The sequence below is a fragment of the Antedon bifida genome, chromosome 10, assembly GCF_963402885.1.
Source record: "Antedon bifida chromosome 10, ecAntBifi1.1, whole genome shotgun sequence".
NCBI lineage: Eukaryota > Metazoa > Echinodermata > Crinoidea > Comatulida > Antedonidae > Antedon > Antedon bifida.
The window spans coordinates 4,226,562-4,250,423 of record NC_136235.1 but is presented as its reverse complement, the minus strand read 5'-3'; the positions used below and the strand labels follow the sequence as shown (position 1 = coordinate 4,250,423).

Below are 23,862 nucleotides of genomic sequence, written 5' to 3'. Positions count from 1 at the left end.
TAATCAAATTGTATACAGTATCTGAACAGAATAAAATCAGAGAAATATTGTCTGTAATATTCACATGGAATAAGTTTAATGGAAGTAGTTTTATGATCATCTAAACTCTAGTTCATAATGGATAAAATTACTTTGAGCCATATTTTTACACATTTTCGTCTTATCAACATAGAAAATGCAATGTATTAACCTGACGGTTTAGCTGGTTGTATCAAATATCCCTTTTCACCATACTGATGTTCACTATTACTATTATGTGTAAAATTAATGTTCGTGATTATGAGTCATTGGCATTGTTTACTGGGACACTATAATTTATTGCTTTAAACATCATTATTGAAAAATACCAGTGGTGTGATCACTTGTTTTACAACAGTTCACAAAGAATAAAATAAAATGTTATTGAGACTAAAGACAATTTCCCAGCCCAGTATTATCTGTAATAATTTATAGATTTATTTAGATACTGTAGTGCAATTAATTCATGTTTAATGAAATTTAAAAATTTAAATCACTTTATCATGATTATGGTCTCACTATGCTCTTAACCAAATATAGTAATTTTTCCATATTTTATTTTCAGCTTCGTTCGAATTACAAATTATAGATTTTTTTTTTAATAGCAAGTCATCAATTTTATGTACTGTACAATGTTTGTCATATATCACATAGATACCTGCAGTAAACTAGGTTAAAGAGAGTAAAAATAGTTCAGACTATTATGGATATATTATCAATTATATATTGTTTTTTCTTTCCCCTCAGGATATAAAAGAGAAAAAATGTGAAGAACAACAACTTGCAGGCTTACCAAAGCAACGTAAGAAGAAAGGCCAGACATTATCTTCTGGCGGCGGCAAAAGCAAAGTTTTGGAAAGCAAGAAGAAAGACCCGAAAATGGATATTTATATTCAAACTGTTCTTAGCGACACTGGTAATGAGACATCTGGAATCCAGGGCGAGGAATCACATGGTGGGAGCATCATCTTGCAAGCAATTGTGGATTGCGCTTCGGAAACTCTACAACAAGCTTTAGAGAACACAATTATTCAAGGTGAAACTTTTGAGTTATCAAACACGGTTGAGGAAACGTCTGTTGAGAGTAATCAGTCGGATGCTAGTATTACTGCAAAAAGTGTCAAGATAAAAAAGAAAGTTACTAATAATAGCCAGCAAAAGAAAGATGAGGAAATTGTTGAGGAAGACGTGTTGATCCCTATTGATACGGGAATGGTTGTTGAAGTGTTTGAAAATGAAGATGGTATTGAAAGTGCATCAATACCTGTGAACACACCTGAGAAGGGACCTGGGTATGGTTACATGTCTTATGCGCATAATTTTGGAGTTGATGCGGAAACAGACAATAAAGAGAGTGATGTTATTGCTAATTTAACAGGTGATGAACAAGAAAAAGATAAGTCCAAAGAAGGATTACAACCGCAGTATAGAGTACAGTCAGGGTACAGCCCAAAATCACAATCTCATATCCCAAAAAATACCACCACAAAAATGTCTCACACAGAGGCAACTGAATCAGCCATAAAGAAATCGAAAAAACCATCAGAAGAAAAAAAGGAAACCGTATTAACATCGAGCAAAACCAAGGCCAACACTTCTAAAGCTAAGGCAAAAGTAAAAAATGTGGTTTCTGCACAAGGTAAAAGTGTAAAAAACACTTCTACAAAAGCCAAAAACGTTTCTTCAAAAGTAAAGAATGTCGTATCAACAAAAGTACAAAAAAAGACTGGTACTACACTAAAATCTACATCAAAATCTGATTCAAAAACATCGCCTAAAAAAGTAAAATGTGATTCAGTCAATAGTCCTAAGGAAGACTCTAAAACGCCTCAAAAGGAATTAAACAAGAAAGTGTCAAAGAACAGGAAAAATAAAATTGACAGAATAAACAAAGTTATGGCTGCATTGAACAATTCTCCAACTAGCAGCATTGAAAACGCAACAGAACTATTAGAAACCAATCTATCCCCTACCAAAGATAAAACAAAGAAAAAGAAAAAATCTCGATCAAAAGATAAAGAAAGAAAAGATAAAAAAAGGAAAAGAAAGCATAAAAGTTCCAAAGAAAAACATGACTTAAATGGCAGTAAAAAGAAAAAGAAGAAAGCAAAGAAAGACAAAAGTGAAAGTCCTGATAAAAGTGAATCTTTGGAATCGGGTGAAACCACACACCACCACCGCCATCATCATCACCACAAACCAAAAAAAAAGACACGAAAAGATAAAGGAAAACACCGCAAAAAGTCTGAAAGTGATTCCATTGATAATAGTAAATTGAATGAAGACAAAATCAAAAAGTTGTCAGATACATTATCAAAACTAGAGTCATCAATAAATTCAGAAAAGCTTGACTCAAAAACAAAACATTCTAGTTCACAAAAGAGTCCGAAAAAGAAGAGACCTTTGGAAAAGCTTTATGATATTGATGTTGCTTCACTTACACCTAAGTTGAAATCAACTTGCAAAAAAACCCCACAAAAACAAACTTTAAAGAAACCCAAAGCAGTGTGTAAAACAAAACCGAAACAAAGCTTTACAAAAAATTCAAATGTCGCCGGAAGCCGAAAAACAAATTTAAAGGGCAATAATAGGAAAGGTAAATTAGTTGAAGAACTCAAACTGAATATTTCAACACCTTTACATATTGATATTCCAGAAGATAGACCTGTCCAATACACAAAAGGTGTTGGTAGAGGTCGTGGTAGAGGCAGAAGGAAGTATGGAACATCAAGGATATTAGCTGTTAAGAAAGTAACACCAAAGCCAAAAAAAGTTGAAGAATTACCTGTAGATGAAAGTCAGACAACCGCAAAACAAGGAGTAATGGAAGATCTATCTGAGAAACAGGTGCATGATATTGAAAAAAATAATAAAGAAGCTGATCATTCTGATCCTTCAATAGCTCTTAAAAAGAAACCATCCGATAGTATTGAAAGGGACAATAAAAATAAAGAGCAGACTCCTTCACCCCAAAGTGCCACAACATGTATGAGTGAGGAAGCATTATTTAGTGACAGTGGTATTGGAACTGACAATAACAGTAATGCTGATCATCAAGCCAATGAAAAATCTAGAAAAAACCATGATGTTGAAATTGCACCAGGTGTGATGTCATCACATCCTCTTGCTACGTCAGCTCATGGACTTTATGGTTATGGCAAAAAAGAGAAAAATAAGAAACAACTGAATTGGCCAGTAACATTGGGCAGACGAAAAAAGAAGAAGCATCGTTTAATACGCCCAGCAACAAGAGTTACACCCGAGTTTATATTTGAATTGGATGCATTGGTTTTACAATTGAGAGCACTTAAATTAGAGTATCCAGAAGAATTAGAAAACAATTTTATGTCAGCCTCTGGGAAGAAAAACCATTTGTCATCTTTAGTAAAATTAACTCCTGGATTCAGTACGATGCTTAGACCATCTTATTTGGGAGCTGCAATGAATATTCACTGTGATAAATTAAAGCAAAAGAAAAAGAAAAAATCTAAACATAGAAGGAGAGAACTAAGGGAAAATGGTGATGGGAAATTGACTTCACCTTTATCTCATCATTCTGGCGAACCAAGTGAAGCTGGTGACACATCTCCCTTAAAGGTTGTGGAGGATCACAAAACTGACTTACCATATGATAAAAATTTGCAGAAAAATGTAGAGGAAACAATGGATGTTGTAAAAACAAATGAACCACAGAAAAGTATGCCAAAAATCGTTGAAGAAGAACCAACAGAAACAACATTAGAATCTGCAAGTTTTGAAAATTTAGGCAGCTCTGTAACAGAAGTTGAACAAGCCAAATCTGATCAAGATACTCCTAAAGAACAACCAGGAGTTATAACAGAAGAGGAACAGATAAAAGATGCCACAGATCAAGTAAGCAATGCTCAACCATTTCAAGAATCTAATCGGGCATCTACAATATCTGATACACCGCAACCTACAAAAACAAAGCGTATATTTCATAGAATCCAAAGAACAAGGAGAAGAAGGGGTAAAGGAAGAGGATTTACAAGAAGGAAAATTAGAGGAACATACCAAAGTAAGAAGCTTCAGGTCTTGATGAGTGAAGACAATGAAGATGCAATATTGGAAGATATCGATGATGAAGAAGGAGGCTCTGAAAATGATGAATCTGATAAACTTAATTTTGAAGATGCTATTGAAAATATAAACAAAGTTTCTAACCGTGAAAGCAATGGTTTATCACTTGAAAATGTTGACAATGACAACACACAATCTTTAGAGAAACAATGTGAAGCAATTATTCAAAAGTGCAACCAGGTGAATGAGCCATTACAAATCAAGAGAAAGCGTGGAAGACCAAAGCTAAAAGGAAGGAAACCGGGACGGCCAAGAAAAAATCCACTCCCTGAAGTTAGCATTTCCACGGCCGGCAATAGCCGTTTGAAGAAAAAAAAGAATAAATCTAAAGTTAAGAAATTGAATGAAGGAAAAAGCAATGAATCTTTATGCCAAGCTGTTGATTCTTTTACAGAAAGCAATATAAATAAAAACTCTGAAAGTCCAGTCATTATTGAACAGGAGACGTTATTTTTAAGAAGATCTCCAAATATAAATATATCTCCTAATGAGCATGTTCCAGTAGAGAAAATGTATGAATCGACTAATCATGAATTTGACAGCGTGAAAAGAAAAATAGATGCAGCGATTAAAGCTTGTGTTGATAAGATTAAAAATACCAAACGCAATGACAGGCCATTACTTGATGGTTCACAAAGTAAATATATTGTAAAAACAGGTACTAAGAGAAAGGGTGGATTCCTAGGCCCAAAACTTAAACCAAATATCATGGAAGCAACCTTGACTTCAGATGAAATAAATATGAATAAACCTAGATTAAAAGCAGAACTTCTTTCACAGTATCAAACCAAAAAACATTTATCTAAAATTAAGAGAAAGAAGTTTCACAAATTAGTTACAAGTGCAATACAAAGTCCGAGTAGTAAACAGGGTAGTGAAGTGACAACAATATCTGATGACAGTAGTTTGGAAGAAGAAGAAGATGATGATGATGCAACAAGTGTGGAAGAGGAATGTGAAGAAAATGAACCAGTTCCAATTGTTTCAACATCGTTGATCAGTGGCAGTGATGACACTGAGCTTCCACAGACATTATCAGATCCTGAGGATCCTTCAACATCCTCAGTTTTGAAACAAAAGAAGATTTTAAAAGGTGCAAAGGGAGATAAAAGGAAGGAAAGTGTTGAATGTAAATTACCGCTTAAAAAGAGAAAACTAACATTGACTGTCAAAGATGATGGAACAGCTTCAAGGTAAGAGTTATTAAAGACTGGAATTATATTTAGGTAATACTGCCTCATGTTTTTGTTTTGCAAAATAAATGATATGAGGATATCATTTTCAGTACTTAAAAACCAATCTTTTGCCAACATATCTGTCATCTCACTCATTACAAGAAAGGGGCCATAGGCAATGATAGATTCATTTGCATATTTTATCCCAAATAATTTTTCAGCGACACCAGTATCAAAATTGTAAGTGTGACTGTGGATGAAGCGGAACTGAAGGAAACAAGTGCGTTACCTGGAAAACAAACTCTTAAAGGATTTGAAGAAGGTAGCAAAAGTCGAAAACGAAGAGCGCAACAAAGAAGACGAGAAGACAAACCACCAAAGAAAAAGTACTGGAAGGCGGGAATGTATTCTAGTTCATTCAAAGAGGAAGTGGTGTAAGTGTATAATAGTTTTCAGGCCTTGTCTTTTGAAAATTATAGGTGTGCTACAAATTGCACTCCTCAATACATTCAGGAGTGCTGTAGGTGTGCTGTTTGTGTTTTCGTGTGTAGAAGTTTACCAAATTAAGGCGTGTTGTAAATCGCACTCCTCAAGGGCAGTTTAGGAGTGTGTTAGGTGAGTGATCGCACTCACTCGCCTTAAAAGACAAGGCCTGAGTTTTCTTTTGTAAAAAAATAGGTACAAAAAAGTAATGTATAATGAATACAGTAGAACATTAAGAGGACAAATGTGGCATTAAACAAAGTGCCCTCTTGATAGGATGTCCTCTGTAGCCGTAGTGTTGTAACACATCATCTGGTGATAATTGTCAATGGCAGCTTTTGTCTCTATCCATGTGCTCCTTTAAATTTCACTGAAAATTGTTAGTTTCATATGGAAGTGTCCCGAAGGAGGATTTCTACTGTATTAAAAATAATCTTCAACTAAAACATTTATTTTGATATGCTGTTTGGTTGTGGTGTCACAATGATATGTAAATATTTATAATGCGGTCATGACCAAACTGAGTAATAAGAAGAATGTGTAGGTATTGAAATGTAAATGTTATGGTTTTTAGTTCAAAAGAGACCACATGCATTGTGTACTTCTGTCATACAGTTTATTATTTACCCCAAAATACCCGTTTTCTTCCTAATTTATAATTGCCTTTCGTAAACACACTTTTTAAAGTAAAGTTTTGGAAACTGGCCTTATATTCAAAGATTTAAACGTAAGCCAGTATCCATGACCATATTTTAAATTTCATAATGAATATAGTAGAATTTTTTGGGACTCTTAATATGGGTGTCCCTGTATAGGGGTTGGCTGTATTGTTAAACTTCTTTTAGTTTCGTATGAAATTGTCTTAAATTAGAATGTCCCCTGAATAGGGATGCATTAAAGAAAGTGTTCCACTATATTTAATATATTGTAAGCAAATTCCCCAGGGTGGGCTAAATATAATAAGTAAAGTATTTGTAATACTTTGACATTAGTAGTTACTGTCTGACTCTATGCATTCTTAACCTAGTACATTACAAAATGTCACAGTGTAATCACCTTTCCTTTGTTATACAAGGCATACAACTATTTTTATCTCTCGCTCATTATAATAAACCTATAAATTCTATCCTTCTGTACAATATTGTTTAAAGGTTTGCCTGGTGAATAAACATTAGTAAGTAAGCTTCCAAACGAAATTTCACTCTTCCTTGGTATAACAACCGAAACGTCACAACATTCTCAATATATTAAAAACAGTGTACAGTATACAGTAATTTCCTTTGAAGTATTATTTAATTTATTTATAAAATAAGAGAAATTTAAACACAGTTTTAGAACCTGTAAACATCTAGTACAGTTAGGCGGAAATGGCGATGGTCATGTTACAAAGTGAGTTGTCAAAACAATATAGACTATATGATAACTTAAGCTCATAAAACTCTTAGAAAGTAGCAAGCCTTTTGCCATTTTACCCCTGACTGAGTAGTTGAATGCAACTAATTAACATACAGTAGTTTTGATACATATACATTTTTCGGATTTTTCTGTTTCACCTTTTAATAACTGAGAGGAGAAAAGAGAAAAGTTTTTGATCGGTACAATCCCTAAAAAAACTCCCTCCCTCCGGTTTAAAAAAAAAGGATGATGAACATCTTTGGACCTGGAATAATTAGCATTTTAAACCCATTTTGCATTTAAAAAAAGATGACGAGTGTCTGATTGGAATATAGTCCTGTATATTTCCATATTTTGATTTTCTTTTAAGGCAAAAGAAAAGTGTGAAATCAACTGATGAAGTAATTGAAAGACCACCTTGTGGATACCTCCCAAGACCCATTCATATTGGTAAGTATTGAATATCAATATATATGAGGCATGGCATCACAAAATCGGCGTAGTCGTTAAAGATAAGTGTTTATAGTATCGTTTATTATTGAAATTTTAATATGGATAGGTTAGGCCTTTTTTTCACATTCTGAACTTCAAGGCTAAATATCTCAAAAGTTCGGGTAGCGACTCTGCGCCGCTTTTGTGATGGCAGGCCTCATTAAAGATTTGCAATGACCTATGATCTATCCTTGTGTTGTTGGTCATCACCTAGAATCCACCATAGCAATGTTGAGAAATCCAGCAAGACAAGTATCTAATTTCTAGCTCCTAGGTCCCTACATAATTTTAAGTATGACCACACAACCTAAACCTTTTTTAAGTGATGTCAGTCAATGTACCATATCAATAGACAGCCTAGATCTTTTTACTCAATCTAAACCATTTGTGCTCCTTTAGTCTATTACGTGACTAGCTTACCTGGATGAACCGACATAGGCCTTTTCCCCTTCAAGGGGAGAACATAACCGAAAAGTAAAATTTTATTCATGAACTCCCCTCCAAGACAGTGGTATCGCCCATGCGCCACGCCCTCAGGTGGGCGGCAACGCCCATGCATACCTCACCATTTCTTTTCGAGATGTTGAAACGTTACACATTCCGACAAGAGAGAAGAACAATAGAACCTATTGTGTTTGGACTGCCTATAGTATTGTGCTATACTGAGCCTAGAGCTTTGCCGTTGGATTGGATTATACGCGAAATATCTGTTTTGTTGTGTGAGCAGCTACTGCTAGAAGTTAAAGCAACGCTACTCACGTTAACCTTATCTGCCAACGAAGCTAAGTATTCGGCCGTTATCCTTTAATTTTACCATGCATACAACCTTGCAGTACTTGGAAAGTACTGGTAGGTTGGGTTCATGGTCAATTACCACTGACCAATTACCAACCATCCACCTTCCCCTTACCAGACTCTATCACCCCTTATATTGACTGTTGAATTAGTACTGATAATAAGAGCTTTATTAAACAGATTTCAGATTTAGACTGCTACTATTAACAGTTGTATATCATTTTTATACAAAGACAATTTGTTTGATCGATCACATAAACAATACAATTATTCTTCCTTATGTAAAATCTAGGACGGTATTTGCGAGAAAAACGGCGCGATTTTACATTGCCCTATGATCTCTGGTGGTTATCCATGCGTAAAAAGTTGATGTCAAGACAAGATAATATTTCATTTAAGAAGATACGAACAAGTAAGTTGATATGGCATTTAATTATGTAGGCTTTATCAGTAGACTAATCAGGTCAAGTAAAGTCAGAATGCTTGAATCTCATTGGTCAGTTGCAATGTTGTCAGCCATTACATGTTAATAACTGTTTCATACTTGACTGATTTTCATAGTATACATATATTATACTTATTATTATTCTTTTCAAATATTCTCCTGGGATTCTTTACATTAATTTGTTATGATGTTTAATGGTTCGGGTAGAGACTGAAAAGAGAGATTAAAAATTAAATTTATGATGCGTTTAAACTATACTACAGTACATAGTCTCTATATAACTATACTTATAACATTAGAAGCTACCTTCTTATTCAGACTCCACCCTGCCTCCTTTTGTTGTATTTCTTTTATTCCTGTCCACCTAGGCAGCACTTGCCAGCTCTTATACTATGACGTTATCCAAATTCCTTCACTTGCACTGATGAAGGGCTAGTGTTGCCCGAAAGCTCTGCTAACTTTTCTGGCTGTTTTACTTATCGTTTTGATTTAGCTTTTCGCTTTTTTTTTTCTCCATTGAGATCCAGCCACTGATACCCACAGCACTGTTATTTCTTCAGTAATTTGCCTTTGGATTTATACTTATAACATTACATATTTTGTATAGCTAATACTATACACACATTACATGATCTCTATACCTAGGATCGTAACATATTTATAAAAACGTTGAGAAACTCAACAGTTCATTTTAGAACTATACGTGGTGTACTGCAGCAAGGGCGGATCCAGGATTTTGTGAAAAGGGGGGGTGGGGGTGGGGAGCACAACTGTAGAAAGTATGGGTACGATACACACGTCAATATCATATTACATCCAGGGACCAAAATGTGTTTATTTTTCAGGTGAAAATAGGCAATTCATTTCGCTACTCTTAGTAATTTACAGACAACAACGTCAATGGTGACCTCTAATAAAAAGAAAAGTAAATTAGCAAGGCGCTGAAACAATGTGTTTTAATCAATTTTTTCCTTATGGTAGGATAATTTTTGTTCTCCAGATTTATAAGGGGGCGTGCGGAGAGTGCGTCTCCTCTCTGGATCCGCCACTGCTGCAGACTTTATATCACAAAATTGTAATGTTAAGATTTGTGTAGAAACCTCTAACTTGATGGTTGTCCCATTGGTGAAAAACTACTGCACATTGTATGTGTAGGTTATGTATTTGTATTGGTCCAAAACTACACACTATAAAAACATAACTTTTGCCTGCTATTTTGTAATTTTATAGACTTGCACATTGATGTTAAACCAACGGCTGGCATGGAACATGTCCGTTGTAGTTGTGCACCACCAATCCCAGATGGGCTTGGGTGTGGTGAAGAGTGCATTAATAGGTTAGTACTCATTTTCAATACTAAATTTAATATGTCACAAGTAGGAGTACATCAATTTAATGCCCACTCTCACAGATGAAATCATAATAATGTAATTATATCTCATTCAGACAAAAACATTTTTATTTTGCAATTATAAATTATACTCATTAAAATATGACATTGCCCCGTGTGGGATGATTAAAGAATTTTGAATTGAATAAGCAACGTGTAGGAAAAATTTAAGCTGAAACTGTCCATAATTAGCATGTGAAAAGAAATATATTAATTCCAAAATATATAGCATAATATTTTAGAGTACAAAAATAATTCATAATTTAAAATTTAATTTGCTGTGTGTTAGCTAATCGAGTTTTAAACAAATGTACTTCTACTTAGTATAAAACTAAATAATAATACAGTAATAATAAATTTGTCTACTATAGAGAAACGCAATTGATTAAATACATTTTACCTATATTCTCTAAGTAGTTTTAAAAGTAGACTGAGTTGAAATGAATTATCTAAATTGCCTGATAAATTTAAACTGTATCTAGTTAAAGTATATACTGTGAACTAAAGCAATTAAAGTAAATTGCATTAAGTTATCAACAGTAGTACAGTTTTAGATCTATATATTCTCAAATTATGCAATTATTTAATTTATATAGTAATCTATCTTTATAAAGGTATGCTTAAGATGAAAGTGTATTAATTTGTTTTATTTTGTGCTGACATTGAAAATTAGTAGATAAAAACTATATGTTTAAAAAAAGGGCAGAAACAGGCCCTATAAGATGCATGTGTGATATTCTCATAATATATAATTTTGTTATTTAAATTATACATGTTTAACAATATATCTTAATCAACTCGATTAATAATGGGTAACAGTAGCAAGCTTTTGCTTCAGGAAAGTAATTCAATTCAATTCAATTCAAAATTCTTTAATCATCCCACACAGGGGTGAAGAAGACGGTAATGTTATACAAAATATCAATCTGCGCATACATTAAAAGTATAGAACGTTCTTCTACAGAATAGAATAGAATATAGAACGAAAGCTACCTATCATACTAGCACTGGTTGATTTAAAATATTAGTAACTTAAGTGGATATTATAATTAAAATCAATCTTGTTCTACAGTTAGTTACATGTAAATTTGAATTGATTTTATCACTGAGTGACTGCAAATTTGTAATTATGTGGATAAACTAGGACTGCAATAGTTGGATTCAATCTATATTGTAAATGTATTAATTGATTTTATCACTGAGTAACAGCAGATTTGTAACCTAAGTATGTAGGTAGAGTAGAATTGCAGTAGTCACTTTCATAGAAGTGTATTGATTTTGATGATAATTGTTATTACTGCAATAAAGTAGAAGGATCTGTTAACATATTTTGACATAAATTGAACCAAATACTCTGTAATTTTGAGAAAACAAATGGTCAGCTTGGTATGAACTCCAGCCTAGTGATCAGCAGGTTGTTGGGTCGAGTTCGAGAAAATTTATAAAAAGTATTAAATAGGTTTATAAAATAAAATGAAAACAAATATATTTCTCTTTTCAATGATGATACCAACCCATAATGATTATAAAGAAAACATGGTATATTTAATTTTTATTTTAAAATAGTATTCATTAACCATTTTGTTTTCCTCACAGAATGACGTTCACAGAGTGTAACATTGACACATGTCCATGTGGTGAAAGATGTAGTAATCAGCAGATTCAAAGGCATCAGTGGTCACCAGACCTAGAAAGGTTTATGGTATGAAAATGACATTTGTAATCATCAGAATAGTATTAACATATTGTATTGTAAATGAACAGCTATTTATATGTATTTCAGTTTACTGTAGCTGGCTGGCATTTATAAACGTATTTGCTTAAGTCATTTTTTGAATGCTTAAGTGAACAACTGAAGGTTTATTTATCAAACCAGTTCTTTTTATCTTAAATGAAAGGACTTTTTCATCTAAGATTTAGAAACAAAATATGCACAAATGTTTGTTTAGTTTATTTAAAAAAACTGACAAAATAATTTACAGTAGAACCTGTTTGGGACACCTCTATTAAGGGAACACCTCTATTATGGGGACACCTATTAATGGGACACTGAGATGTTTCTTTAACAGGGGTTCTATACTAAGTACTAAAAGTACTTATTAAATTCAATTTGATAAATCTGACAACTGTATGTGTAGAAGTGAAAAACTCATCATAGTTCTTAATTTAAAACATTTCACAAATTATTTTCTATTTGTAGACAATTGACCGAGGCTGGGGCATTGTGACTAAAACACCAATCAAGGCACACCAATTTATTCTGGAGTATGTCGGAGAGGTCATCTCGGTGAAAGAGTTTATGAAGAGAGCAACAACAGATTACCAACACAGAAAACATCACTACTGTTTGAATCTTGATAGCAACCAGGTCATCGATGGTCACCGTGCTGGCAACGAAGGTCGCTTTGTTAATCACAGTTGTGAACCAAACTGTGAGATGCAAAAATGGTGTGTTTAAAATGGATTATCTACAATATACTACTCATTCTCTCATCCTTTGGTTCTATGTCAAAGGTTAAATCATATTGCTTCAATATTTTACTTAGTAGTGTTATATAATGATATAAAGATTAACAGTTTGTGTTCAACTCAAACAATAAGGAGCTATCAATTTGCCATGATCTAAGACCTACATTTTGTCATTGGCCGTCACCTGGACTTAGGGTATGGCAAAACTTGATCAAGGAATCACAGGAGGAAGCATCCTAATGTTGCCATGCACAATGTCCATGTGCAAAATGAATTAACATTGCATAACTAGTATCTATGTCCTAAGTCATAGTTTAGTTTACTTTATATTCCAAACAAAATAATAATGATAATAATACAACTATTTTTTCACAGGTGCGTACAAGGCGTTTATCGAATCGCATTATTTTCACTTCGAGGTATTCCAGCTGATGAAGAACTAACGTATGATTATAACTTCCACGCATTCAGTTCAGAAGGACAGGTAGGAAAATCTTTCAGTATTTCAAACAAAAATGTATTAAAACATATTATCCAGCTGTAATAGAATTGTACCGGCAATGTATATTATTGTGGAAATAATGTCAAGTAATTACTAAAAATAAAGTTATTTATCATTATTATTTTGTTACAGCAAATTTGTAAGTGTAAAAGCCAGTCATGCCGTGGATATATCGGCGGACGTACGCAGAAACCAAACAGTAACACCACCCTCAAGAAACTGATAAGCAATAAACGAGTTGGACGACCTCCAAAAGACAAACGCAAATCCAAAAAGACTCTGAAAAAACTGGTAAGAATGTGGATAGCTTTCCATTTGCGTGGTTTGACTAAATAATGTGAAAATCTTTAGTGTTTCGTGATCAATAAAGTCATGTTTGACAGCATGGATGATTGAAGCAATGAAGATTATAGGAAACGGATTTAAATTAATGGAAATTGAAGTTGTTTAGATGTAGTATTTATCCTACATAATCCAACAGCTTTGTGCAAATAATTTGTATTTTATGTAAATTCTAGTCTTAATATTATTGACTTTAAATATTGTAAATACTACTAAATCACATATAGAACCTTACCTTTATGTTTTGTTATTTAACTTCTTTTTTCTTTCTATTTAATCAACTTTCTTCTTGTCAAGAAAGATGAGCTAATGTGGTTTTATTATCTTTAGCATCTGTTTAATGCATATCTTTGCATGCAAAGCTTCAAGCAATCGTTATAAGCATATATAAGAATACAAAATATTTATTGACAAAAACACCACTACATTTCAATAAAGATTAAGAGAAACCTTATCTAAATCATTTTAATATTCTTAAATTTGCTATTACACAATTGATGCTTAGCCTGTCCATTTGTATGCAGTATTTTATTTTTAATGTTTTAAAGTAAAGTAGTGACAAAGTTTTAAGATAAATAAGAAATGTTTATTGACAAAAACACCACTACATTTGAATAAAAATGTTATTTTAGGTTTTTTAGGAAATTTTCCATCAGATCACTAATAACGTGCTTGACAATTTAAACTTTGACCTTCCTCTTGTCACCATCATCGTTACCTTTCAATACCGAGTATTGATTATTACAGTAGATACAGTAGAACCCTCCTTTGGGACACCTTAAGGGGACACTTTTTTGTGAAGCAATCAAGTGACAATATATATGTTCAGGTCCTGAAGGTGTTCCCTTAATCATATAAATATTACACTAATATCTCTGATATCTCCTCTACTTGTTTCATCTATTTTCCCAGCATAACAATTCATTAGAAAGTGACTCAATAGCCAAGTTAAGACTTCAACTACCAAAGCCAATGTCTTTGAGGGAAATGAAGATAATAGCAGAGAGACAAATATTGTTAATAAGGAATATAGAGAAAGTAAAGAGGGTGAGAGAAGCCTTACGTAGAGTTCACATGGTCACGTCTGAAGCCCATACTCCAAAAGAAGATGACAGAGGTACGTCAGTTTTCTTTGTAATGTTGTATCATGCATTTTTTTTCTTTTTTTCTTACCATCTAAAATCATGCAGAATATCTCTTGAAATTACACTTGTTCTTCGGTCAGAGAATCAAAATTGGTATTTTTACAATTCAGTGTCTATCCTAAATTTGGCAATTTTCTTTGTACCCAAACAAACTTATCCTAATTAACCTAACAATATGCATTTGACATTGCCATATTTTCAATTTTCAATTCAACTGTGCCATATTACTTATGTCGAGATAACACAAAACCAATGTTTGTTTTATAGTAATAATGATGCAAGTTCTCAATTATTATTAACACAATATCCATAATATTTTAGATGTATTTATGGCACAATTCCGAGCTCTAAACTCTTCGCGGTCAGTCAAGACACGCCATCTTGCAGCAGCAGAGGAGAATACAGAGGTAACAACTGCGGCCAAACTAGCTCAGGTGTTCAAAGATATTTACACGGCCGTGTGTACGTACAGAGACACGAGCGGCCAATGTCTTGCCATTCCATTTATGAATCTACCATCAAAGAAACGGTAAGTATTTTATTTTGTGTTTGGAAAGTTGTAGCTACAAAAAAATGGTACATAAAACATTTTTAATGCTAGACTTCTTCTTAGTGCGGGGGTTATTATAGAAAGAAAGCTTTAAAATTACATTAGGCTGAAAGGAAGAATGTGTAACATTGACTACATTTTTTTTGTGTTTGGATTTCTCAAGGCCATGGTATTTTTTGTTAAAAGAACCATTTCATTTTGTGTTGTTTCTACTTTTCATTTACAGTAATCGTGATTACTACAACAGAATATCTGATCCAATTGACTTAAGCACAATTGAACGTAAAATAGTAACTGGACATTACAAGACTGTCAACTCATTTGATGAGGATTTTAAGAAACTTTTTAGAAATGCAGAGGTAAATTCATAGTTACTATATTAGTAGTGCATGACTAAGTAGAAGGTGTGATTGTGATCTGGTTTATCCGATTAGCCTAATGAGGTTGCAGTGGTTGCATCTCCATAGCATCTCCATAGCATCTTGCTTTTTGAGTTGACCCTCAATTTTTAAAAATGTAATACTCGATTTCTAATAATTGAATTTGTTATTACCAGAAGTACCATGGTAAGAAATCTGTTCTTGGTAGGGACGCAGTACACCTATACAAGGTATACTCAAGCGCCATGACAACAAGTAGTAAACAATTTAGGAATATTGAAGGATTGAAATCAGTCGCTGAATCAACAAGCAAAGAAGGTAAGTTTGTACTTAGTACATGTTTTGAGACGAGTAAGGGGTTACCTCGGTGTAATAATTCATAAGCCACTGCCACATAGCCTGGAGAGTAATGGGCTCCACTACTGGTATATTTGACCCTACGAACACACCCGTCCATGGAACTGGTAGTAGAAGTGATGATATATTGAATTGTGCTATCTTATTACTGTACGTAGAAACATGGACCTCCTTACCTTACCTTACCACATCACTAGTCCATCACTACAATTAGTCAATGAACACTTAAACCATAATCACATGAAAACCAGGAGAAAAGATTAGATAGTTGACTTTCAAAAAGCACTGCCCCAGTATTCTGTTTATTTTACATTTTGAATAAACACATTTATTACCAATTGCTCATTGTTTATTTTAATTTTTTTAGATGGAAAGAAAAATTCAAAAGAAGAAGAAGAGGAGGAAGTAATTCGTTGTTTGTGTGGTTTACTTAATGACGAAGGTTTGATGATACAGTGTGATAAATGTATGGTAAGTAGAGTGAAACACCAGCGAGTGTTTGCAATAACTTACCAAAAACTTCACTATTCTGACAAGCTTTGTTCAAGTAATATGTATAGCCATTGTAATCCTGTAATCCAATAAAACAACAGAACTATGTTTTGCTGTATGCAAAGAGCATACATTTAAGAACACAAATGTACACTAAAGAAATAAATACATTAAAGCTCAGATACAGGCATGAATTTTAAATATAATATCTGGTTAATTGTACATAAATCAAATATTTGTAACTGAAATCAAGACGAAAAAACATGAATTTCCTTAATCAATTTAGTCATCTGATACCAATTTTTACCATACCGTTTATTTTTCATAGCTTTTTAAAATGCCTCTCTAGTTACAAAATTTGTGTACAAAAGAATAGAGATTTTACTGTGTAATTTGAACTATCCCCCCACTGATAAGAAAGTGCTTATTTTCAACAAGCTCGTGTAACACAAATAAAATCCCAAAAATTATGAAACATAGGGGAAACTATAAATCGATAATTATTGGAATGTATGATCAATAGAATTTTTTTGCCCGCACCTGGCCTTTAAATCACTATTATACAGTCCAATTTGTAAACCCTCTTTTTATTTTAAAAAAAAAATATTGTTTTTACAGTTGTTAAAGTCAAGTATTCTCGCATTTTTTGTTACAGGTATGGCAACATTATGACTGTATAGGTTTGTCTTACGAACCAGAGAACTACGTCTGTGAACTGTGTAAGCCCAGAGAAGTAGCAGATGAAATTAAGATGAAGCCACAGCCTAAGTATGCCCAACCAGGCCAGACTTACTACTTATGTCTAACAAGAGAAGATGGTACTCAAGTCAAAATGGGTTAGTTGTACATATTGGGTTTAAAAACAATTGTCATCCAACAGTAAATACATGACCCGGGCATCATTTGCAGCATGAGAAACCTAAGATTTGTAAACCAAGTCTCATATGAGGCATTGGTAGTGGCTGTCAAATAGATCCCGGAACTTTGAGTGCAACATGATTTGAACCAAGGAGCCTGACAAACATGTTAACTACCAAGTCATAGTGCCACTCCTCCCCTTTCCATAATACTGTACCACATTTAAGACTGAGACAGCACTGTGTTCTAAAGCACACAAGAGTAGGTTATCACTTTCTGTGTGAGTGTTACTGACAGACGGTATTACTATGCTTGTCATTGGCGTGTTGAGAGTTGAAAACTCTATTACTGCACTTTAGCCATATTGTATATTGGGACAACATGCTAAATTAAGATGTAAATATTATTATATTTGTGATTTACATACAGGTGACTGTGTTTACTTGCCAAGAACTCAAGAGGACAATGCCCCAGTCATTATATCATCAAACACAAATAACCATTCCAATCACATCATATTTAGGGTTGAGCAGCTGTGGAAGAATGACAAGTGAGAATTATTTGATGTTTATTTATATGCCCACTGTGTCACACAAACTCTTACGTACAGTATGCTAACATAAGTTTCTCTTCTGAATCTGCACCTTATTATATTATGTTAAAACATTCTTTTATCCCATAAAAAATTTTAAAAAATAGGTAAATATATATATGGTTATTGTATATTTTAGAGGTGAAAGGTGTGCGTTTGGACATCACTTTCTTCGTCCACATGAAACCCATCATACTCCATCAAGAAAATTCTTCAAGAACGAGGTAAGATAACTTGTACTCCAATCCAATTTTACCACCCAAGAGATTCATGGCCACACTCATATGTTATTTGAACAAATAAACCTATTATAAATGTATAAAGGAAATTATGCATTATATGTGTAAAAATGTTATATCTCTTTTCAGCTTTTCCGAGGTCCCTTCTATGAAATTATTCGTATTGATCTTATAAATGGATTCTGCTGTGTAATGGATCTCTATACATATTGCAAAGGTAAGGAACTCTTCCTCTTGACATCCACTGTACATTTTTTAATCTAAATTAGTACATACAGTATATCTCTCTAGAAATGTACTCCATCGCGAAAAACCAGTCATCATAACATTCAAATCGCAATGAAAATACAAAATAGGTGGCGCTGTTGTATTTCAAAAGCAATAGTATAAGACAAAATATTTTCCAAATGCGAAAATATTTTTTTTTCCTACACGAAAAAATCCAAAAAGTGCTATTAAACGATCGTTTAATAGTGCGTATTATTGCACGCCATGTGACCCACATTCGTCCATTCAAATGACAGGAATTTATTTAGGTGTTATATAATAATGGTTAATATATACATATGATATTGAATCACTTCATCACTAGCACTATTATGGTAATACACTTCTAATCTATATTGTGTCATTGTTTTCAACATACATTTTATTTGATTGGCCGATAATTTATTTTGCTTTAGGACGGCCGAAAAACTTCAAAGAAGAAGACATTTATATTTGTGAATATCGATTGGATAAAACAGCTCATTTGTTCCATCCTATTAGTAAAAATAAGTTTCCAATTTGCACAAAGTCATATGCATTCAATAAATTTGAAAAGAAAATTATTCCAAAAAGAGATTATTCGGTAAGTGAACATTTTATTGTTATTTCATGATTAGGTCTGTTTAATAGGTTATGTCTGTTTTTATAAATGATCAAGGATTTAATTTTAAATCTTTTTATTTCATTTTGTAGCCTCATTATGTACCGGAGCATTACAAAAGAGGTTATGGGGGAAGGTAAGTTTACAAAACAAATTATTGAAATGTTACTCAATATGTATACAGTAAGGACTGTCCCATTTCTGTCTGAATCTGAAAGATTTTTTTATCTTATACCTACCACCTACTGTAGTGGTGATCAAAATCATGATTTAATATTGCAATCCTTGCTATGTTACCAAACAAATATGACAGCTAGAACAAGACTATTCCCAGAATTACGCACACTGATAGTGACAGTCAGTCAGTGACATTTAGACAGGTTGGTTGGCTGAGCCAGGCTACAGTGCTGTGTGTGCTTGGCTAGCTAGGCTGCAAAATTGTGCATGCTTGTAATCGCTTGTCTAGGCTGTACATCTGACCTAGGCTTGCTTCAGGTATTCTCAATAATAGCCTGGTTTGACAGTAGTACACACTATAGTGGTCTAAGCCCATAGTAAACCTCTAGTCAGTCATTTGAAAACTATAATTACAGTGCATTTGGTTCCTTTTAGACCTACATGGAAATGCAATAAAGACAAATCAGATGAACAGCCTGACCTAAACAAACAAGACATTGCCATGAAAAGGTACAGTAAATTACAGCTTTAGTTGTAATGAGAATGGTATACATCTATTGTACTGATTAACAAATGGCATGGCAAAATAGAATTTTCAAAAAGCGATTCCAAAATACGTACATACACTGCATATTGGTGAAAATTACGTCTTATATTCACATGATTCACAAAAAAAACCAGTACAAAACAGTTATGCTTTCTTGAATGTATGGGGAATTAGCATTGATTTAAGATTTGTGGTTGACGTGAGGATTCATGATTAAAACATTAAGTTGAACAAAAAAGGAAATTCTGGAAGAAAAGTAGATAAACTAAATGCATGCTTGTTATTTTTACTAAAGGATGCGAAAGTTGGGGAAGAAAAACAATGAGAATCGGCAACAGAAGCAGAAACGTGTCAACGCCATCTCACTAGGCCTACTTGACAAGCTACCTGGAATGCAACGTAGGTAGCGGGCGTGCAGGCAGGCGTGTCAATGGTGGCTAGACAGGTTGGTTGGCTGGCTGACCCAGGCTACAGTGTGTGTACTGGCAGGGTGTAGTATTCTCCATGCTAGCCTGGGCTGTAGTACATACTGGCCTAGACTGCTCTTTGTGCATGATATTACTAATGCCACCAATCTACTCTTACCACTAATGACAAGACATAGCTAGATTGTTATTACTAATATTTAGACATGCCAAGTTTGTGTGAAATGATTGCCGATAAATTATTTGATTTTTCATTTTAAATATCCAAATTTGTCAGAATTTTCACAAGGAGTGGGTGATAGTGCATCTATCTATTAAGAGACAAATTTTACATTAACTAAAATAAAGAAATTTCGGCTCTGTGACCATGCACCATGCCTCCACTACTTGGCAAGTCTGAAAATTACTATGCATGGTAGTACACAAACAATTTAATATGTAGTTCTAACAAATATACTGTTTGCAGTTTTTATTTTGTATAATTATTTTAATCTTTTTTAATTAATTTTATATTGTTTTTATAGCGGTAGACCTGACATATTTGCTTGAGGCCACTGGTAAGAGACAACGTAAACGATTGCCATCAGAGAGCTTTGTTTAGAAGAAAATGTGTGTGACCAATTTTGGAAAAGCTTTGTTTTTTTCTTGCCTATGTGTACACTTCAGCTTTGTATTTAAGCATTATCCATGATTGTAATTATTTTTATACTAGTATAAATAAAGGATATTCTGAAATTAATATTGAATTCAGCAAGACCTATTGTCTTGCGTGTAATTATTTGTAAAAATTCATTCAAATTTAAAGTATAAAATATCATGTAGATATTTTCCAGTGGGGAAATTTTGTAGTTATTTGCTGTTTAATATTACTGATGGTGCAGAATGTTTTAATTAATGTACAGTAATTGTATTTATACAGGGCATATTATGAACCTTACCAATAGATAATGTTTCCAAAAGATATACAACAAATATCTTGCCGTTTGTGAATAAATGCAACAAAATAGAGGTTGAAATTTAAGAGGTTGAAAAAAAGTGTGTTGATGACGACTTTTTCTAGATTTTATCAAATGTTTTTTAAAAGAATATAAACTTTATTAAAATAAATAGATATACCAATTTTAAATTGGGCAGATGTCATGTTTGTGAAATTTTTATTCTAAATATTTATGCCTTGATTTTAAGATCAATATCGTAAGGTAATGTTTATTATTTCATGGCAATAACCCATTTAATCTATCTGAGCATTATTTTATGGTAATTTTATGAAATTAAACTTTTTCTTGCATAAAATATTTCTATATACCTAAATTAGAATATGTGTTATTTTATTTCTTAAAGACTTGTTTATCTTAAACCACTTAAAACTCTTTGTTTATCTTGCAGTAATGTTATTAAATACATTTAAAACGATTTTGAGGATTTTACCAGCTCATTGGATTTTTTGTATGAAACATAGTATTCTTATAATCTTGTAATGCTCCTTAAAGCCATGATGATTTCAGATTGTTCATTAACAGTGTCCGCTAACTAATGTCCTTTGTTCAACAGTAAAATAATGTGTTGTAAATTGGCATATCCTACTGGGGTCTTGAGTATTGCTTTTTGCATTGAGTATTCGAGCCTCAAGTTAGTACTCAAACATATTCTTGCATTATTTTACATTTACCAGACAATAGATTTTTTTTTCAATTGAATATGCCAAATGTCAATATGCATTCTATAAATGTTTCAATCAATAATATATAACTGTTTCAAAATGATGCAAACTTTATCCACCGATAATTTTTTTACGGTTAATACCTCCATGATCTAAAAGGTGCTTTTGTGATACACGTGTAAACAAAATGATGTTAAATTGTAAGCATTCCAGGGTTATAAACAAAATTGTAGCTATATTAAATAAGCAAATTTATGACCTGGTGTATAATGTTATTTTGTAACTATGCACAATTATTACACAGGGTTTTGTTGAAGGGGTGTTTTATTTTCTTCACTGTTTGTTTACTACTACAAAATAGGTATATATTCTAAGCCTTATATTTTGTAATTGTTTTAAATTGTCATAATATTGTATAAGTACTTTTAAAAACAATTAACAATTGCTTTTCTGTTAGTCTATGAGCAAACATTAAAGATGTTTCTCAATGATATTAAAAAAAAAAATTACCACCATGTTGGAAAATGCCAATTGCATAGTGTAATATTCTTAAGCGATAATATAGTGGGTGAAATAACTCCTTATCTTGTTAAAATTTAATTTCAAATCAAAATTAGAATGAATGTTATAGGTAGAACACTGAGCAATCAATAAAATACAGTACCTGCCTTGCAGCAAATCTACAATTTTGAACTTTCAATATAAATAGAACTATCAAAGTATGAATTTTAATAATGCTAATACTGACTTTATATTTTAATTTATTGATTTATTAATTATATGTTTTGCTTCTGCCAAATATTTGCATTTCAACCCTTGAAAGTGATTAGGTAAATGTATGTATGCTATTCCAAATTTGGCTGTTGGCATTCTATTTGAATTTTGGGTTCCATCACCTGATTCTCTGTACTCAATCTCCACATATGGAATTCTGTAATATAATGTATCTCATGTGGTACATGTGTTATGTTAGGGTTTGGTGTGTTAGCTATGATACAGCCGTCACACGTAGGAGCAGATCCAGGATCATCAAACGGGTCAAGACCAACATATACTAATTATCTTTCAAAAATAGACAACAGAATTAATAGTAGTTCATGATTTCATTTTAGCTTTCAGAAGGAAAGCCTGCCCGTAAATCTGACCTGGTAACCCTAATCCTATTTCAGAATTTGCTTATGATACTGGAAAAATGATTGATGCATTACCGAGAATCGGCTCGTAAAATACCTTTAGAATGCAACAGATGAATGAATATAGACATACTTGTTTTAGTGATAATTTTAAGAGAGGATACAGTTTGTAGTAGTATTTTATCATTACTGTATTTCTATGGGGTGGTGTAATTAATTTATCTACTTAAGTAGTACTAAATGTCCCTGAAATGGCCAAATCTTGATTTTGTATGTAATAATAAAATTGTATAGAAATAATGTAAAGAGAAGAGGCAATCCTTGCCCATTGTACATTAAATTATTAGATAAATTTGGTGGAATTTTTAAACAATTTACATTAGCCTAATAATATAATTTATTTTTTTTTTTTTAGATAAAGGTATATATATATTTTCTTGTTTGGGAATTTGGTATTATAGAATAAAATACAAAACCTATTTTATTGTACATGATTCATGGTGAAATTTAAATTACAGATACCATTTTATTCTGGTTATTGTATACGTGCAGTGTGTGCTCTTTGATTCTAAATAAAATCAAGTGTGAGCTTTATCATAATTGTTCTTTTTTTTTTTCAGATTTCCATTTTAAACAAAATTTTCTAAATTCAATTACCGGTACTATGCACCACGTATATTTGATTTGATAATGCGCAGAAGACACATACATACACATAGTAACCAGTTATATAAAAAAATAAAAGGGTCGAAATCTTGCCATTTTTCGAAAATTTCCCTGTTCAGGGATTTTTTTTTTTAAATGGTCAAATTTCGACATTTCTATTTTTCAA

The 23,862-nt window shown here is 32.8% G+C and overlaps 1 protein-coding gene across 4 annotated transcripts in view; it reads left to right on the top strand.

Annotated features, from left to right (window-relative positions):
• Positions 1–23,624, top strand: part of LOC144853949 (uncharacterized) — a 42,564-nt gene extending 18,940 nt beyond the window's left edge. For 3 of the 4 annotated variants that reach the window (XM_078711820.1, XM_078711822.1, XM_078711823.1), the window contains 23 exons: positions 766–5,312; positions 5,516–5,728; positions 7,543–7,622; positions 8,752–8,871; positions 10,135–10,240; positions 11,891–11,996; positions 12,495–12,742; positions 13,139–13,247; positions 13,398–13,556; positions 14,520–14,724; positions 15,074–15,281; positions 15,529–15,661; positions 15,859–16,000; positions 16,407–16,510; positions 17,187–17,367; positions 17,819–17,939; positions 18,121–18,205; positions 18,350–18,437; positions 18,904–19,070; positions 19,181–19,224; positions 19,701–19,775; positions 20,108–20,211; positions 20,762–23,624. In XM_078711820.1, coding sequence (XP_078567946.1) covers positions 766–5,312; positions 5,516–5,728; positions 7,543–7,622; positions 8,752–8,871; positions 10,135–10,240; positions 11,891–11,996; positions 12,495–12,742; positions 13,139–13,247; positions 13,398–13,556; positions 14,520–14,724; positions 15,074–15,281; positions 15,529–15,661; positions 15,859–16,000; positions 16,407–16,510; positions 17,187–17,367; positions 17,819–17,939; positions 18,121–18,205; positions 18,350–18,437; positions 18,904–19,070; positions 19,181–19,224; positions 19,701–19,775; positions 20,108–20,211; positions 20,762–20,838 — 7,422 coding nt within the window. In that variant the 3' untranslated portion in view covers positions 20,839–23,624. Of the gene's footprint in view, positions 1–765; positions 5,313–5,515; positions 5,729–7,542; positions 7,623–8,751; positions 8,872–10,134; positions 10,241–11,890; positions 11,997–12,494; positions 12,743–13,138; positions 13,248–13,397; positions 13,557–14,519; positions 14,725–15,073; positions 15,282–15,528; positions 15,662–15,858; positions 16,001–16,406; positions 16,511–17,186; positions 17,368–17,818; positions 17,940–18,120; positions 18,206–18,349; positions 18,438–18,903; positions 19,071–19,180; positions 19,225–19,700; positions 19,776–20,107; positions 20,258–20,761 lie in introns of all 4 variants that reach the window. The other variant, XM_078711821.1, reaches the window with a different exon arrangement.
• Positions 23,625–23,862: the final 238 nt, after the last annotated feature.